The following is a 15,927-nucleotide window of genomic DNA, read 5'->3' on the forward strand; positions in this document are numbered from 1 at the left end:
CAGCGGTTTTCATGTAGATGTTGAATAGTAGGGGGGATAAGACCGAGCCCTGAGGCACCCCATAAGTTAGGGGCCTAGGGGACGATCTCTGCCCCCCCACTAACACCGACTGCGACCTGTCCGAGGTAGGAGGAGAACCACCGCAACACGGCGCCTCCCACTCCCACCTCCCGCAGTCGTCGCAGAAGGATACCATGGTCGATGGTATCGAAAGCCGCTGAGAGGTCGAGGAGAACCAGGATGGAGGAATGTCCTCCATCTCTGGCCCTCCAAGATCATCGGTCAATGCGACCCAAAGCGGTTTCTGTGCTGTAACCGGGTCTGAAGCCTGACTGGAAGGGTCTAGATAGTTTGCTTCCTCCAAGGACCGCTGGAGCTGGAAGGCCACCACCTTCTCAACAACCTTCCCCAGAAAGGGGAGGTTGGAGACTGGACGATAATTATTAAGGATAGCTGGATCCAAAGATGGCTTCTTCAGGAGGGGTCTCACCACCGCCGCTTTCAGTGCGGCGGGGAAGTTCCCCTCCCGAAGTGAGGCGGTGACAACCGCCTGGATCCAGCCTCGTCCACCACTGCAGTTAGTACTAACCATGAGGGACACGGATCCAGTACACAGGTGGAGGTACTTACAGCCCTCATGGCCTTGTCCCATCCCCGGGGGTAACGTCTTGAAACTCACCCAGAGTTGTTCAAATTGATCCTCCTGTGCCCGGCTGGAGCTGCAGGGGTGGAGTCCAAGTCGACCGAAACCGAGCAATTTTGTCCGCTAAGAATTGGGCATACTCTTCGGCTCTGCCCTGCAAGGGTTCCCCCGCTTCCCTTTTGTTCAGTAGGGCGGGTTATCCTAAACAGGGCGGCGGGCGGGACTCAGCGGACGCAACCAAGGTGGCTATGGGATCTTTTTGCAGCCCTAAGTGCCCTGGTGTATTCCTTGGTGCAGGTGGTTACCAACTGTATATTGCATACAGTTTTGAACCAAAAGATTCAAATGCAACTAGTATGCAAAATATATATTCTTTTCATGCTATAGGAGAAGAACAAGGAGAGTGATTTGCGACTTTAGTTATTCCGGAAATGGCTTATGAAGTTATGTTGTTTCTGCCCATCCAGTATGAATCAGTGAGTGACTCACAAGTTCCATCAATTAAACTGTGTGACCCTGGAAGTGCACTTTCTCTGTTGCAGCACACCTGTCCTTTAAATAATGTCCCACTAAAGATGTGTATAGCCACCACCCTGTTAAAAATCTGGATATTCTCCTAAGGAATAACCTTGGGATAAGGTTGTGGGGTGGGGGAGCTTATGTTGCTATGTCTGTTGAATGCCTGGGTTGGGTGTCCGGTTACTCTGGTTGGCCACAACCTTTGTGATTTATCTCTACATATTTTTCTTTTTTATTTGCAGGCTGTCCAGATATGATACAGTGTTGGGTGGCCTTTCAATGTGGATTAAATAAGTTAGTAAATACATCCAGTTTTGGCGATATTTATTATGGTGGCTTTTTATGTTTGCTATTTTTATATTTTCACCTTTTATTTATTGTTGTGAGTCATACAGAGTCACCTTGAGTGAGATGGGTGGGTATATAAATTTGATAACTAAATAAATTAATATACACATAAATATCATGCTTAACTAAACTGTGTTTCTGTGGGTTTTATATGTATATGCAAACATAGTTTCTCATACAAATGGTCTATAATGTTATTTTATAATTGCAGCCTGTCTCAATTTTGGGGAAGGCTATTTTATATGCTCTACTGCTGTGCAAATGCAACCTAACTTCTAGAACATTGCTGCAATTTATTAGTAAAATTAATAATTATTTTTCACATTAACAATACTGACAGATACAGAATTCTGTTATGGTAACAAAAGGATACATCATTTCCTTTCATCCTTTTTTTGATGAAAGGGATAAAAAATTCTAAATATTTAACGTTAAACCAGTTATTTAATCTATCATCAGGGAAAAATGATGTAATTTATGTAGCTTGGCTTTTGACAACAAAAACATTTCAGTATAATTATTATACATTTTGGTAATGCATATTATTTCAAATTTATTTATTAATATTTATTTATTTCAGTTTCAAATTATGAATCTGTCCCATAGAGGATAGAAATGAAGAATGGATAAGGCATTGAAATGATGCTAATAAAAAGGCTGTTTATATTGCTAGCAGGGCTAAAGCTCTCAAGACTTCTAGGATGACCATCCATGCATTTCAAAATGTTTTTGGAACATATTCTTAATCATTTACCATGTAGAACTGATTTGTTAAGGCTCTAGGCTAGAAAACAGAGGACTGTAAGTACAAATCCCATCTCAACCATGAAAGACAGCTTGGTGACTTCAGGCCAGTTACTCTCTCTTCACCACACCCATCTCACAGAATTGTTGTTGTGGAGAATTAGTAGTATTAGGCATGTTAAGTTATTTACACAAAAATAATAAAGTTAGATATAAAGGGAGGGAGGAAGGAAGGAAAGAAGAGCTGTTTGATGCTGTGTTGATTTTCCTTGGAACAATAAGTTTTGATGTTGAGTTTTATTGGATCTCACAAAATCCTTCCTTTCAACACTTCTGAAGTGTACTTTCATGTATTTTTGAAAGGCTGTGCTGTTATATTTTTCTAAATGCATTATACCACAGCTTTAAGGAAACATCATTTTCAAGGCCAAGAGGCAGACTTAAAAATATCATCTGTGTGCCTAAATTTTCTTAATTTTTTTCCTTGAAGAATATTGTTATCTGACAACACTGTTAGTGACAGAATAAAAATAAGCAGAGGCAATCTCTTTGTGTGGCTATTCCATTCCAGTTCTTTTCTGACCCTGGTTATTTAAAAAGCTGTTCATTCAGCACAGTCATTTAACCTGCATTAATCTCATTGATTTACTCAAAACATACAAACCATTTTACTTACTTGACTCTTTTTCTATCCCTGCCTCTACCCTCCCTCCCTTTGAACCTATTTAAAGAGAGTGCTGCTAACAAAATAATGAATCTTTGGCTTCGTATCCTTTACCATTTTGCTGACTGCTAGGAGTTTTAAAAAGTGTCAATGCTCTTGCCTTGTCATTTGCACAATCCAACTCTTCACTGCAACCACTGAGATCAGCAATTTTGCAAGCAAAATTCAAGCTAGGCATTCCGGACAGGTATATTCTCCATGACAAAGTGCTCATTTCTGCACTGCAATCTTAAGTTAAACTTGCTTATTGGAATCTATAGGATTCTCCTCTGTTAAGATAAGATTCAGGGTCAGCAATAAAAAATCAGAGGTTCCCCCCCCCCCCCCAAATTTCAACTGGCTCATGTAGAATTTTTGGAGCATGCATTTTTCTTACCCCACACCCCAGTCCATTTCTTGGCTCACACACTATTTTCCTCATTTCTGATTCAGGAAGCAGGCCAGCTCCGCATCCTGGAGTAGGACACAAAACACCACCCATCTGCAGAACGTATTCTCTGCGCCATAGCACTGATAACGATTGTACTGAAAGAAAGAAAGAAAGAAAGAAAGAAAGAAAAAAGAAAGAAAGAAAGATAGATAGATAGATCAGGCTCTAATAAATCAACTTTAGAAATTTAAAATCTCTCTCTAATGAATTCAATTAATCAGGACAGCAATTATTTCATATTAAGGTGCCAGGGGTTTTTCACAACAGAATAACAGAGTTGGAAGGGACTTTAGACTTCTTCTAGTCCAATCTCCTGCTCAAGCAGTGATGGCGAACCTATGGCACACGTGCCACAGGTGGCATGCAGAGCTCTCTCTGTGGGCACGCGAGCTGTTGCCCCAGATCAGCTCCATTACGCATGCATGATGTGGGGGCTGCCACATGGGGGGTGGCGCATGTGCAGAGCTCATGCACACATGGATTGGGGGTGGGAGAACCCCCCGTGGCCCAAATTTGCTTCCAGGAGGCTGCAGGGAGATCTTCTAATGGTTGCGGGGGGGTTTCACATGTGCATGCGTGGGAGGAGCAGGGCATGCGGCAGTGGTTGCACATGCATTCCATCATTGCTTTTGGCACGCGATGAAAAAAAGGTTAGCCATCACTGCTCTATACCATTCCAGACAAGTGGTTGTCAGGTCTCTTCTTAAAAACTTCCAGTAACGGAGTACACACAACTTCTGAATACAAGTCATTTCACTGGTTAATTTTTTCATTGTTAAATTTTTTCCCCCTTGGTTTTAGGTTGCTTCTTTTCTTGATTAGTTTCCATATATTGTTTCTTGTTTTGCCTCCTGGTGCTTTGGAAAATAGATTGATTCCCTCTTCTTTGTGGCAGTCCTTTATATAGGGAACATTGCTATCATCCCATCCTTAGTCTGGCTTTTCACTAGACATATCCAATTCCTGCAAAGGTTCTTATACGTTTTAGCTTCCAGCCCCCTAACCATCTTTTTTGCTCTTTTCTCCATTCTTTCCAGAGTCTCAACATCTTTTTTTAATATGGTGACCAAAACTTGATGCAGTGTTCTAAATGTGGTCTTACTAAGCCTTTGTAAAGCAGTACTAATGCTTTACATGATCTTGATTCAATCCCACTCTTAATGTAGCCTAGGATTGCTTTGGCTTTTTTGTTGGTGCTGCACATTGCGGTCTCATATTTCAGTGATTGTTCACTTGGATTGTTTAAAGATCCCTCTCATAGTTACTGCTATTGAGCCAGGTTTCACCTAATCTGTATCTGCACATTTGGGTTTTTTTTTTTGGCTAAGTGTAAGAAAAGTGTTTAAAGAAAAGTGTTTTCTCTACATTGAATTTCATTTTGTTAGATAGAGACCAGTGTTCAAGTCTGTTGAGATTTATCTGAATCTTGAGTCTATCTTCTAGGATCTATTCCTGCCAGTTTAGTATCATCTGCAAATTTAATGAGTTCCCTTTCTATTCCCTTATCTAAATCATTTATGAAGATGCTGAAGAGTACTGTGCCTAAAAAGAAACCCCATGGCTTGCTTCTCTCCACATAGATGTAATTCCATTGGAATTACATATTCTCCTCCTCTTTTCCCCTCCACCAATTCTAGCAAACAACAATTAACCTGTTTGTAAAGAGTCTATAGTGTTCTCTCTAACCATTGGGAATCCTCTAGATTTGGATATACATGTGTGTGTGTGTGCATATATATATTTGGAAAACAAACTAGAGGTGGGAAATTTAAATACTGCACATTCTGAAACTTTCATCCAGGCATAATATCCTGAATAAGAAACAAGAATAATACTTGAACACCTATATATCGATTTAAATTAGACCAGTTAACACTTATTTTCACTATAGAGAAACATCTCATTAGTGTGTTGTGCACAACACAGTGCATGTGTTGCGATGAACTGATCTGTACCAATAGAAGTAGTATTGCACTCAGGGGAATAAAGAATTCTATACATTTGGGTTCAACAGCCTAATATCTTTCTTATTTATTAAAGTATTTATGGTCTTGATTACCACAGCCTTTTGATAATTGACCATGAATCATAAATCTAAAGTTAATTAGGTCTTGCTTTTTGGGATTATTTTATCCTGGTAAGTATTGCCTTTGGTGAAATGGTGAAAACAAACAAACAAACAAACAAACAAATTTGATGTACTGGATTCAATTCGGGAAATGAAATCTATTTTCACCTTGAAGTTTATGTTTATATAGACAGAGGTGGTATTCAGCAGGTTCTTACCAGTTCTGGAGAACTGGTAGCATAAATTTTGAGTAGTTTGGCAAACCGATAAATACCACCTCTGACTGCCCCCCCCATCTATTCTCTGCCTCCTGAGTCCCATCTAATTGGGAGGGAATTGAGATTTTGCAGTAACCTTCCCCTGGAGTAGGGTGGGAATGGAGATTTTACAGTATCCTTCCCTGCCATGCCCCCCAAGCGACACCCACAGAATCGGTTGTAAAACTTTTTGAATCCCACCACTGTATAGGAACCATGCCAAACCATTATACATACTTTTCCAAAGATTAAAAAAAGGACTAGATGAACTCAAGAAACAAAATTGTGTTATATACATTCACCTAATTCATTATTCAGTCACAAGTTGTCTTTTTGTATTTTAATCAGTATTTTCAAATGTATCTTTTAATTTCATCTCTCCTCCATTCAACTTCATATAATTCAGTCAATACAAGTCCTACATTTTAACAAAAAAGCCAATTCAGTTGCAAAATATGCCACTGATAGAACACATGCTTTTAATCAGTTTCCTTGCACTGAAATAGCCTAGCCAGCTTATGGGCAGCCTCCCATAAGACATCACTTCTGGAAAACTCCAGATTGCAAAAATCTATCCTATAGGAACTGGAAATGCTTTTAAAAAGAAATGAATCCTATTTCCTCTTCAAGCCAGTCAAGTTCATATAAATCTACATTGTATTGTGTAGGCCTGCTAGTGAGGCTTTGAGTTTCTTTGAAGGATACTCCAACACATGGCTGTTAGAATCTCTACTAAATCCAATTCTGTGAGAAAAATATAATTAGTATGGGATTTATCTACCTGAAACATAAGAAATGATCAAGTCATACCAAAGACTTGTAAAAATATTCCAGAAATTCAGGGAGAGTTATTTTCCAATCCTATATCCTTTTCCATTGTTGCAGATGACGACAACTTTCCTGGATGAAAGGTGAGATCCTTATAGTGAAATTAAGCTAATCTAAGAGCCCTACTCAACCATCCCTGGTTATTTCCCAGTTGGATTATTGCAATGTGGTCTATATGGGGATGCTCTTGAAGTGTATATGGAAAGTTCAGCTGGTGCAAGATGCAGGAGTGTGTACAGTTATTGCATTTTTGGTAGAAGCAGCGGCACACAGCTCTGCTGAGTGAACTACATTAGTTACTAGTTGACTCCATCCCAATTAAAAGGAATTGCTGGGTCATAAAAAGCGAAAAAATATTCTTTTAGTTTTGCTGTATGCTAGTCATAGCCACTTGTTTGTAAGATGGGCAGCTATATAAATTACACAAATAAATAATAATAAATAATGCCTGGGTGGAATAGCTTTTGTACATTGTCTGCTGTATCTAAACAAAGGCACCCCCCACCTTGACAAACAAATCCCCAAATCTTCAAGTTATGATCTATTGGAAACACAGGAAATAACAGTTGGAAAGGAAGTTGGAATCATCAATTTCAGCTCACTACCCATTGCATGAATCCATAATAGGATTAATAATCACATAGAAAATAAGATAGGGATATATAGTACTTGCTAATATGCTGTCATATTTCTCCCTTTATTTAATTTTATATTGCACTAAAATCCACAACTGGCAGAATTTCCCTATTTTAATGTTAGAAACACAGGCAGTCACATATGATCACAATTAAACCCCACATTTCCACTGCTAAGGAAGACAGTTGTTACGTGAGTTTTGCTCCATTTTACAACCATGAATCACTGCAGTTGTTAATAAATGGTTATTGAGTGAATCTTGCTTCCCCATTGACTTTGATTGTCGGAAGATCACAAAAAGGTCATTGTTATGGCACGGCAACCATCATAAATACATGCCAGTTGCAAAACATTTGAATTTTGATCACATGACCCCATGGGATGCTGCAATGGTCGTAACAGTCATAAGGGCAGTTGTAACTTTAAATGGTCACTAAACGAATGGTTTTAAGTTGAGGACTACCTGCACTTTTCTTTAGCTACTATTTTTCTAAAAAGTCAAGTTGGTTTATTCCTGATCCTATAGTCCAGGAATTTCAAGCGAAGTTGACAGCTTTGCAGTTGGTTAGTTTTTCTCGACTCATCCTACATTACAGGATTGTGCTGTTGTGAGATAAAAACTGGAGAAGCTAATGTAATCTTAATATGTATTTTTCGGAATATAAGACACACCTTTTCCCTCAAAAAGAGGATGAAAATCTGGGTGTGTCTTATATACTGAATAGATCATTTTTGGCCTCCTGAAAGCAAAAATGGCCATACATAGTCTTTAGGAGGCTTCCAGTATGCGCCTGGGGGCAGGGGAGGGCAAAAATGAGCGAAAAAAGGGCCGTTTTTTGCTCGTTTTTGCCCCACAACCCCCAGGAGCACTCTATAAGCCTCCTAAAGGCTATGCATGCCCTTTAAAAAAAATGGGCCTGTTTTCACAAAAAACAGACTGATTTTGGGAGGTTTGCAAAGTGCAAAAACTTTTTTTTAATTTGCCTCTTCAAAATCTTGGTGCATCTTATACTCTGATGCATCTTATACTCCGAAAAATACGGTACATCATCTTGAGTTTCTGGAAGAAAACTAACACAAGGAAGGGAGCAAGGGAGGGACAGATGTGAATAAAACTAAATCTATGGGAAAACATGGTAGCTGAGAAGTTCAGCTGATGTATTTTAGTATAATGTGTGTGTGTGTGTGTTGTGTGGTGTGTGTGAAAGAGGGAGAGAGAGGAGGAGGGAAGAGGGAGAGAGATGGTTTGATCAGACTAAAACTCAGAACATCTTGACTATTTCAGTTTTGGGATGAATAGAATCTATCATGGTGAGTACGGCAAAACTGAACGCCTCTTTCCCTTTCTGCTCTGAATGGCATGGCTAGCAGCCTGCCTGATGGACTTTTCAGTATCTATTATGGCCTCCAGCTCAAAAGGTAAACCAGGTGGAGCCACAGACTTTGGAAAACTACTACGCCTCAAGTCATTGTTATCAACCAAAAAGTGGACATTGGCATAATTCCCCAAGCCAACAAAGCATTAATGCCTCTAATTAGGAAGTCTGGCTCTATATAGTATCCTGAACATACCCCTAGAACAGATATTTTACATATACCTGCCTGAATTAACAAAACTAATTGTCTGCATGCATTTTAATTGGAGGAGACATGAAAAAATTAAATAGAACTATCTTTGCAGCCAATATTTGCCCTGGCTGAAGCAAGCTGGTAAACTCTAGAGACATATCATTTGTCCCTAACTCCCTAATCCTTAGGACTGTTCTCTAAAATAGATCGTGTATTCCTCAGTGCACACTATTGGAATAAATTATGGCTGTCAAACCTTTATTTCAAGAATCATTTATAAGACAATTTTACTAAGAGAACTTGTGAACAAATGCGAACAAATTATATGGCATCCTATGAATACTAAAAGTACTTCCATACAAAACTTTGGGAATAGAAACTATCTTTACGGATCATAAAAAGGACTTAAAATTCATTGTCAACTAAAAAAAAAAAATCATTAAAAAAGAAAAAAGAACAAGAAGATTGATACACCTGAAAAACCATACCTGAAAAATAAAGGGTATATTTCAAGGAAATAAATAAATACATTTGCATATGAAAGAGTCATAGTTCTAAATTATTTTAAAATATTTTGAGGTTGAGTTATTTAATGCCAACAATAGCAATTTTCTATTTAACCAAGACATGTGATAGCATTAACAAGTATTTTCACATGAATCTTCCTACTAAATATAACTCTTTTTGTTACAATTCTTAAAATATTTTTTTTAAAAATCCCTAGCATAATAAGTTTGGTATCCATACTCCTCAATTTCCATTTTTGTATAGCTATTTAGAGATGGGATTGCTTGACAAACTTTTTTAAAGTATGGATTTTGACATACAGTTGCATTCCAAATTATTTGAGATCAGAAACTTGCAAATTAAATAATAGAAATGCAAATCATTCTAAGTGAATCCATCAACTCTTAGTTCGTTTGGTTTCATAGAGAAGAGCCACAAAGATGATTAGGGGGACATATAAAGAACACTTGCTGGAATTGATAACATGATAATAGTGTTCCAATATCTAAGGGGCTGCCACAAAAAGAGGGGGCCAACCTATTCTCCAAAGTACCTGAAGGCAGGAGAAGAAGCAGTGATTAGGCATTAATTAAGGAGAGAAGCAACCTAGAATTAAGGAGAAATTTCCTGACAGTTAAAACAATGAATCAATGGAACAACTTGCCTCCAGAAGTTCTGGGTGCCCCAATACTGGAGGTTTTTAAGAAGAGCTTGGTCAACCATTTGTTTGAAATGGTACAGGGTTTCCTGCCTGAGCAGGGGATTGGACTAGAAGACCTCCAAGGTTCCTTCTAATTCTGATATTCATATTCAAAAAAAAAAAAAAAGGAAAAAGTAGGTATGTATACATAAGAATAATTAAATAAGTGTTTATTGTATCTCAACCTGAAACTCTGTAAAGAGTTGACAGGTAGTATTTAAAGATCCTAACCAAATCAATAAAAAGAAAGGACGAGGCATCATACATCTATTTATAGTTCAGGCAGTCTTCATCATCTTATTTCATCTTATTTGTCCACCTGCAAATTTACTGCCTGTTTTCTGCAGGGATCCTGAGTTGAAAAGCTGTGGTGGTAGTGCACATATAGCATTAATAAAGTACCAAGATAGATAATCATAAATCAATTGAAAGAAAGGAAGTGAGAGATAGGCCACATATGGGAGTCCTGCTCCCCAATAGTAGCACTGGGAAGGTCATGAGATGTACTTCCCCAGAGCACTTGTCTGGAGAGAGAAGAAGCTGTCTCATTAGTGTCTATCATTCAGGGCACCATGATACCATCCTTCAGAGGCTCACTCACCTGCTCCTCTCCAAGAATTCTGAAATGGTGCAGCTCTTTAATCAAGGAATCTGGACAGCCCGCTGCAATAAAGAAAGAGACCAGAGTGCAGGTTAGAATGGATTCTGGCTTGCTCAGTATGATATACTGCAAGAAGACACATAGTTACAGCATCAATGATGGGTACCCTGCTTAAACAGCACCATAAAATACCGTGAACCTACAAGGGTTAGACTTCCATACTGCATTTCAGAACAGTTTAGGAATGCTTCACATGTAAGATGCTGAGAAATAGGGAAATCTGCAGAAGAGGGTTTTCTACAGTCTCAGCAGTTTTGTGTTCTTGGATCAATCGTGCCAGAATAATACACACCCACCCACATAAGAAGGCATCTGTGAACAGAATATTGTTCCTTAAGACTGAGTTGAATAGCGTGGGTGGCACATGGGATGGAAGCAAGGAAGAAGAGTTAGCCATGAACATTTTTTGCCCTACATATGAACAAGTTGTATAGATGATGAATGAGAATAGAAGGATTAAATTCATGGAAACAGATTATTAAAATATAACAGAATCTTCTAGGGTTTGTATATAGGAACTAATATTTCACCCACATAATATTTTTCTCATTTCCTACATTTATTTACCACCATATACATTCTATCGAATAAAATACAAAGCAAAAAATGTAAAGAACTATAACGAGAGAAGGCAATAAATGTTACTTGACTTATATGGAAAGGCACTGAAGCCTTTCAAGAGATTCTGCCTAGAGAATTAATTCAATTATACTTTCTTGGAAGTTTAATATTCTAAAATATACATAAATCAAAATTGGTTAAAATGTTATTTTTTAAAAAAAACCTCAGCACTGAGATTTATGAACACTAGAAATAAGCTCATTGATAAGAAAAATGTTGCTAGAACTTGAATAAAGATCCCATAATAAAGATTTATAATAGAACTACAGCCAAATCTACTGCACTAATGCCATAGTGCACTCATAAATACTGATTCATCCTTCCACTCTTTTTCAAATCTCAAATTGTTGAATTAAAATGCTGATGTGAAGGTAAGACCTTTATCCTTCTCATGTCTAAACTAGTGTTGAAGAACTGTATCTGTATGACCCCATAATCACTGTTGAGGTGTCAAGCACTGATGCCAAAGGATTTAATAAGTGACTTCATTGTACTAAAATTCACTGCTTTTAGTTAACCTTTTCTCCTTCATATAGTTTATTATCATTAAGAAAAAAAACCTGAAGAATTTGGACTGAAGGTTAATCACAGTTGCCTTATTGACAATACACAGCAGAAAGAAACATGGCCAAAATATAACCAGTAAACAGACAATGAGAGATTAATCAAGACAAAGGAAGAGATATGGAGATTTGTGATTTTCAAGAAGCAGTAAATATGTTATTGTCCTGATTAGAAACTATTTAAAAACTCAGAAAAAAAAGCAGGAATGATATTTTATAGTGAACAAGGAACAACAGGATGCTGGCTGAGTGTTCTTCAATCTAGTCCACATTCATATATTTAAACCAATTCCCAAATTCTCAATGGGTAAGTTGTTCAATCAACTCTGGAAATTTAAGCCCCTACAAGGGGTGCTTAGGTTAGGAAAGGCCTATGCTAGCTTTTCAGTTCTAACCCTAATCCTAACCCTTCATTTCTACAGTGTGAAACATTAAACCCTTTCCTTATACATTTAGAATATATTAACCATGACTCGGTTTCTAGATCTTTAGCTTTTTATAAAGTACTTAAATTTGTGGATATAATAGAATAGAAAGTACATTCTTCCCATAAATGTAAATAGCAACTGCTATTTCAGTGCCAACAAAGATGAAGAAGGAATTATTTCAATAAACCATCTCAACTTTTTTTAAATTTTATGCTGCTAATGGGAAGGGACATTGCTGTTTATTTAATTAAAAAATATATTCGTGCTCTTGACTGACAAGTCAATATAGCACACTTGCAAAATAAATGCTGTTGCTTTTTATTTTTTTAGTAAAATCTTTTATTTTTCATTTTTAACATATAATCACATGTATACTATTACATAGCCAGCATTGTTTTGTATTATTAAATATTTGCATCAATTCATCTTACCATCAATTTCCAAAACATAATTATTAGCTCTTACACCATATTTGTCTTTTATATCACTTTCTTCTCTACTCCCCCTCCCTCCCTTTCTACTCCCCCTCCCTACCTCCTTTCTTCCCTCTGTCATCCTTCCCTACTCTACTTCCCCTTCCTCTCGCCTTCTCCGCTCCCCCCTTTCCACTCCTCCTTTCTCTTCTCCTCTTCCCCCCTCCTTGCCCTCTCTCCTATTCCTCTCTTCTTCCCTTACTTTTCTCCTTTTTTCCCACTCTTCAGCTCATTTGCTTGGTGTATTTCAGCTTCTGAGCAAGCTCCATTTTATGTTGGTGGTATTTATAGTTCCTTTTCTATATACATATTTAATTTTAACATATATTCTCCTCCTTTCTTAAAAAAAGTAGAACAAAAAATATACATATAGTCATTGTACTTTTAACACACACGCCCAGCCTAATTTTGGTTGAGACGTAGACCTGGTTACAATTCCCAGCTATTCTCATCATTATCTTTATATATTATACATCCTTACGTGCCCCCAATTTGTGATTCTGCTTTTAAATCTCAGTAATTTCCCATTGGATGTATTCCATGTTCTCTTTCCATTTTTCCAAATCTTAGATTAGATTACCCTTAAATTGTCTATAAATGACAAACTTAACTGTTCAATGTTCATTACAATTCCCTTAATCTATTATGTAAAATGGCAAGCAGTAAACATTTTATTCATCATCTTAAAAATTCTATATATCCAAGTTTCATATATTTTAACCCATATTTAGTTATCCTTCTGTTGTCATTTTCAGTCAATTCTCAACTCAGTTTAATTCTCATGTATAAAAGTGAAACACAAAGCTCTGCTTTACAACCTCCTCATATCAGTTTCATATTTATCCATATTCCATATATTTTGGGCTTTTTTTTAGTTATCTTTCCATTATGATGTTCAACCAGTTAGCAACTCCATTTTATTGTCATATTTAGGAATACAATCCTTATCTTGCTTTATATTTTCCCCCATTTAGATATCTGATTTTTTTCCTAGTAAGTCTTTTGTCCCAGTTCTCTGTTCCTGTCTTCTCCCTTTTCTTTATTTTAACACCTCAGTTCCCATAAATTTTCCCCAAGCCACCCTCTCAATTTTATATTTTTTCTTTGTTGGGTCTCCTTGTTCAATTTTCCTTATGCCACTAACAACTGCCAAAACCACTTTTATCTGCTTTTTATTCCATTTTGTTGTGATACCTCCTCTTTTTGCAGTTTTCCCTATACCACTGCCAAAACTAATGAAGTTTTTTGTCTGCTTTTTATTTCCCTCCATTTCTCCCCCTTTGTTGTCTTGCTCCCTTTATTCTTCTTTAAATTCTTTTTTAGATCTCTGCGTCTTTGGGTTCAGAATTCTATTTAGGCTTGACTTTAATGATTTATGCATATTTTTTATAATTTCATGTAGTTCTTCTAATTCCCAATTTTCCATGATGTCCAGTTCAAAAGTTATAGTTATTTATACAATTCTTGTCTCAGAGTTCTAATCCACCTTAAATTTATCTACTTCAACTGCTATGGGGAAAAAGCAATGGGAGCCATCTTAGTCTTCCTTAATATACAGTTCCAAGATTGCAGTTAGTTGTACAAATCTTATTTCAAAATTCTGATCCACCTTAAATTTAGTTAATCCAGCTATTTTGAAACTGGAAGAGAAGCTGACACCATCTTAATCTTTTGCAGAAGAGAAAAAGAAAAAAAAAAGACGAGAAAGAAGAAGAGAAAAAAAAAACCTTCGTATTTCCCAGGTCTTGAGTCTGATATTTTTTTCTTTCTTTTAATAACTGCTCAAAATAAATCACTTGTAAGAAGCTTGTAATCAGTCAAAAGTTTTCCTTTGGCTCCTACTTTTCCAAATTCTGATTTATGGGAGTTGGTTCATTAAAACTTCCCACAGTCAAGGTTAAGTTATCCATTATCAATAAAAAGACATGTTCTTTCTTAATTTCCAGTTCCAAGATTGCAGTTAGTTATACAAATCTTATTTCAAAATGCTGGTCCATCTTAAGTTTAATTAGTCTAAGTATTTTGAAACCGAAATAGAACCTGACACCGTCTTAATCTTTTGCAGAAGAAAAAAAGGAAGAAAGAGGAGAAAAAGAAAAAAACCTTCCAAATTCTGATTTATGGGAGTTGGTTAATTAAAACTTCCCACACAGTCAAGGTTAAGTTATCCGTTATCAGTAAAAAGACGTGTTTTTTTCTAATTATATTAACTGGAAGGAATTCAGACAAAGTAAAAGTAAATTTTTCGGATTATTGGTTTCTATTTCAGATTCAAAACCAAATTTAAAGTTTATGATTCAGTGGACTTGTCACTTCTCTGCTTTCTATTCTTCTGTCTGAAAGCATTTCAAACAAAAAGCTTCTGGAGGGGGGGTAGTGTTGCAACCCTCCACCTTCCTTTCTTCCTTATCTTTTGGAAAAAGAAAGTCCCGATCTGACCATCAATATTATTTATATTCTCAAGATTTCTTTGCCTTTTCCAGATTTAATTTATAGTTGTGGGTTAGATAAATTTTCTTACCCGGTCTTTATCTCTTCCACTTCCCTCCTGTTCCATTCACTTCCGATTTATAGGCAAATCTCTGACCTACGAGGGACTGTTGCTTCCCTCTGGGTCTGATGAGACTCTGCCCTTCTTTGCCTTGCCTCCAGTGGAGGTTCTGATCCAAAAAGGATCCCCAAATTTGGTTGTCAGGCAGGGTTCATGTGAAGCTCTTCAGAGCTCATATCTCCCATGTTTGTCCAGCTAGAGAAATTCCTGTCAACTCTGTTGCTTTTTATTTTCAACAGAAGAGAATATTTGTAGCTCAGGTGGAACTTGGAGTCCTTGGTGCTCTCTGAGAGCTTGATAGTTTTTGTGTAACATCTTCAGTGCTACATTGGAGAAGAGCATAATATGGAACTATCCCTCAATGGAGACTGCAGCTATAGTATACTATGTAATCTGAAGTTGCAGATTACCAAAATGCCCACTGTTTCATACCACCTCATCTAGAAGCTTAAGGTGATCTAGCTGATTTGTTCCATTTATTTTATCCTTAAAAATTCTGCAATATAAATTGGTTAACCGAATGGGGACCTTGACCTTCCATTTTAGTGCAACACTCTATTCCCTACAGCACAATACGAACAGACAGGAACTTACACCTTCATGTATGTAAAGTCTTCCACTGACAATTATATAAAAGGAAAGTACTTATAGACCAGT

At 37.2% G+C, this 15,927-nt stretch overlaps 1 protein-coding gene across 1 annotated transcript in view; it reads right to left on the reverse strand.

Moving 5' to 3' along the window:
* The window catches only part of PRKN (parkin RBR E3 ubiquitin protein ligase), a 774,293-nt gene that overhangs the window by 104,180 nt on the left and 654,186 nt on the right, over positions 1-15,927 (reverse strand). Inside the window, 3 exon segments of the mRNA XM_032215517.1 lie at positions 3,355-3,470; positions 3,473-3,503; positions 10,575-10,636. Of these exon segments, the coding sequence (XP_032071408.1) occupies positions 3,355-3,470; positions 3,473-3,503; positions 10,575-10,636 (209 nt within the window).

This window comes from Thamnophis elegans, chromosome 4 (genome assembly GCF_009769535.1).
Source record: "Thamnophis elegans isolate rThaEle1 chromosome 4, rThaEle1.pri, whole genome shotgun sequence".
NCBI lineage: Eukaryota > Metazoa > Chordata > Lepidosauria > Squamata > Colubridae > Thamnophis > Thamnophis elegans.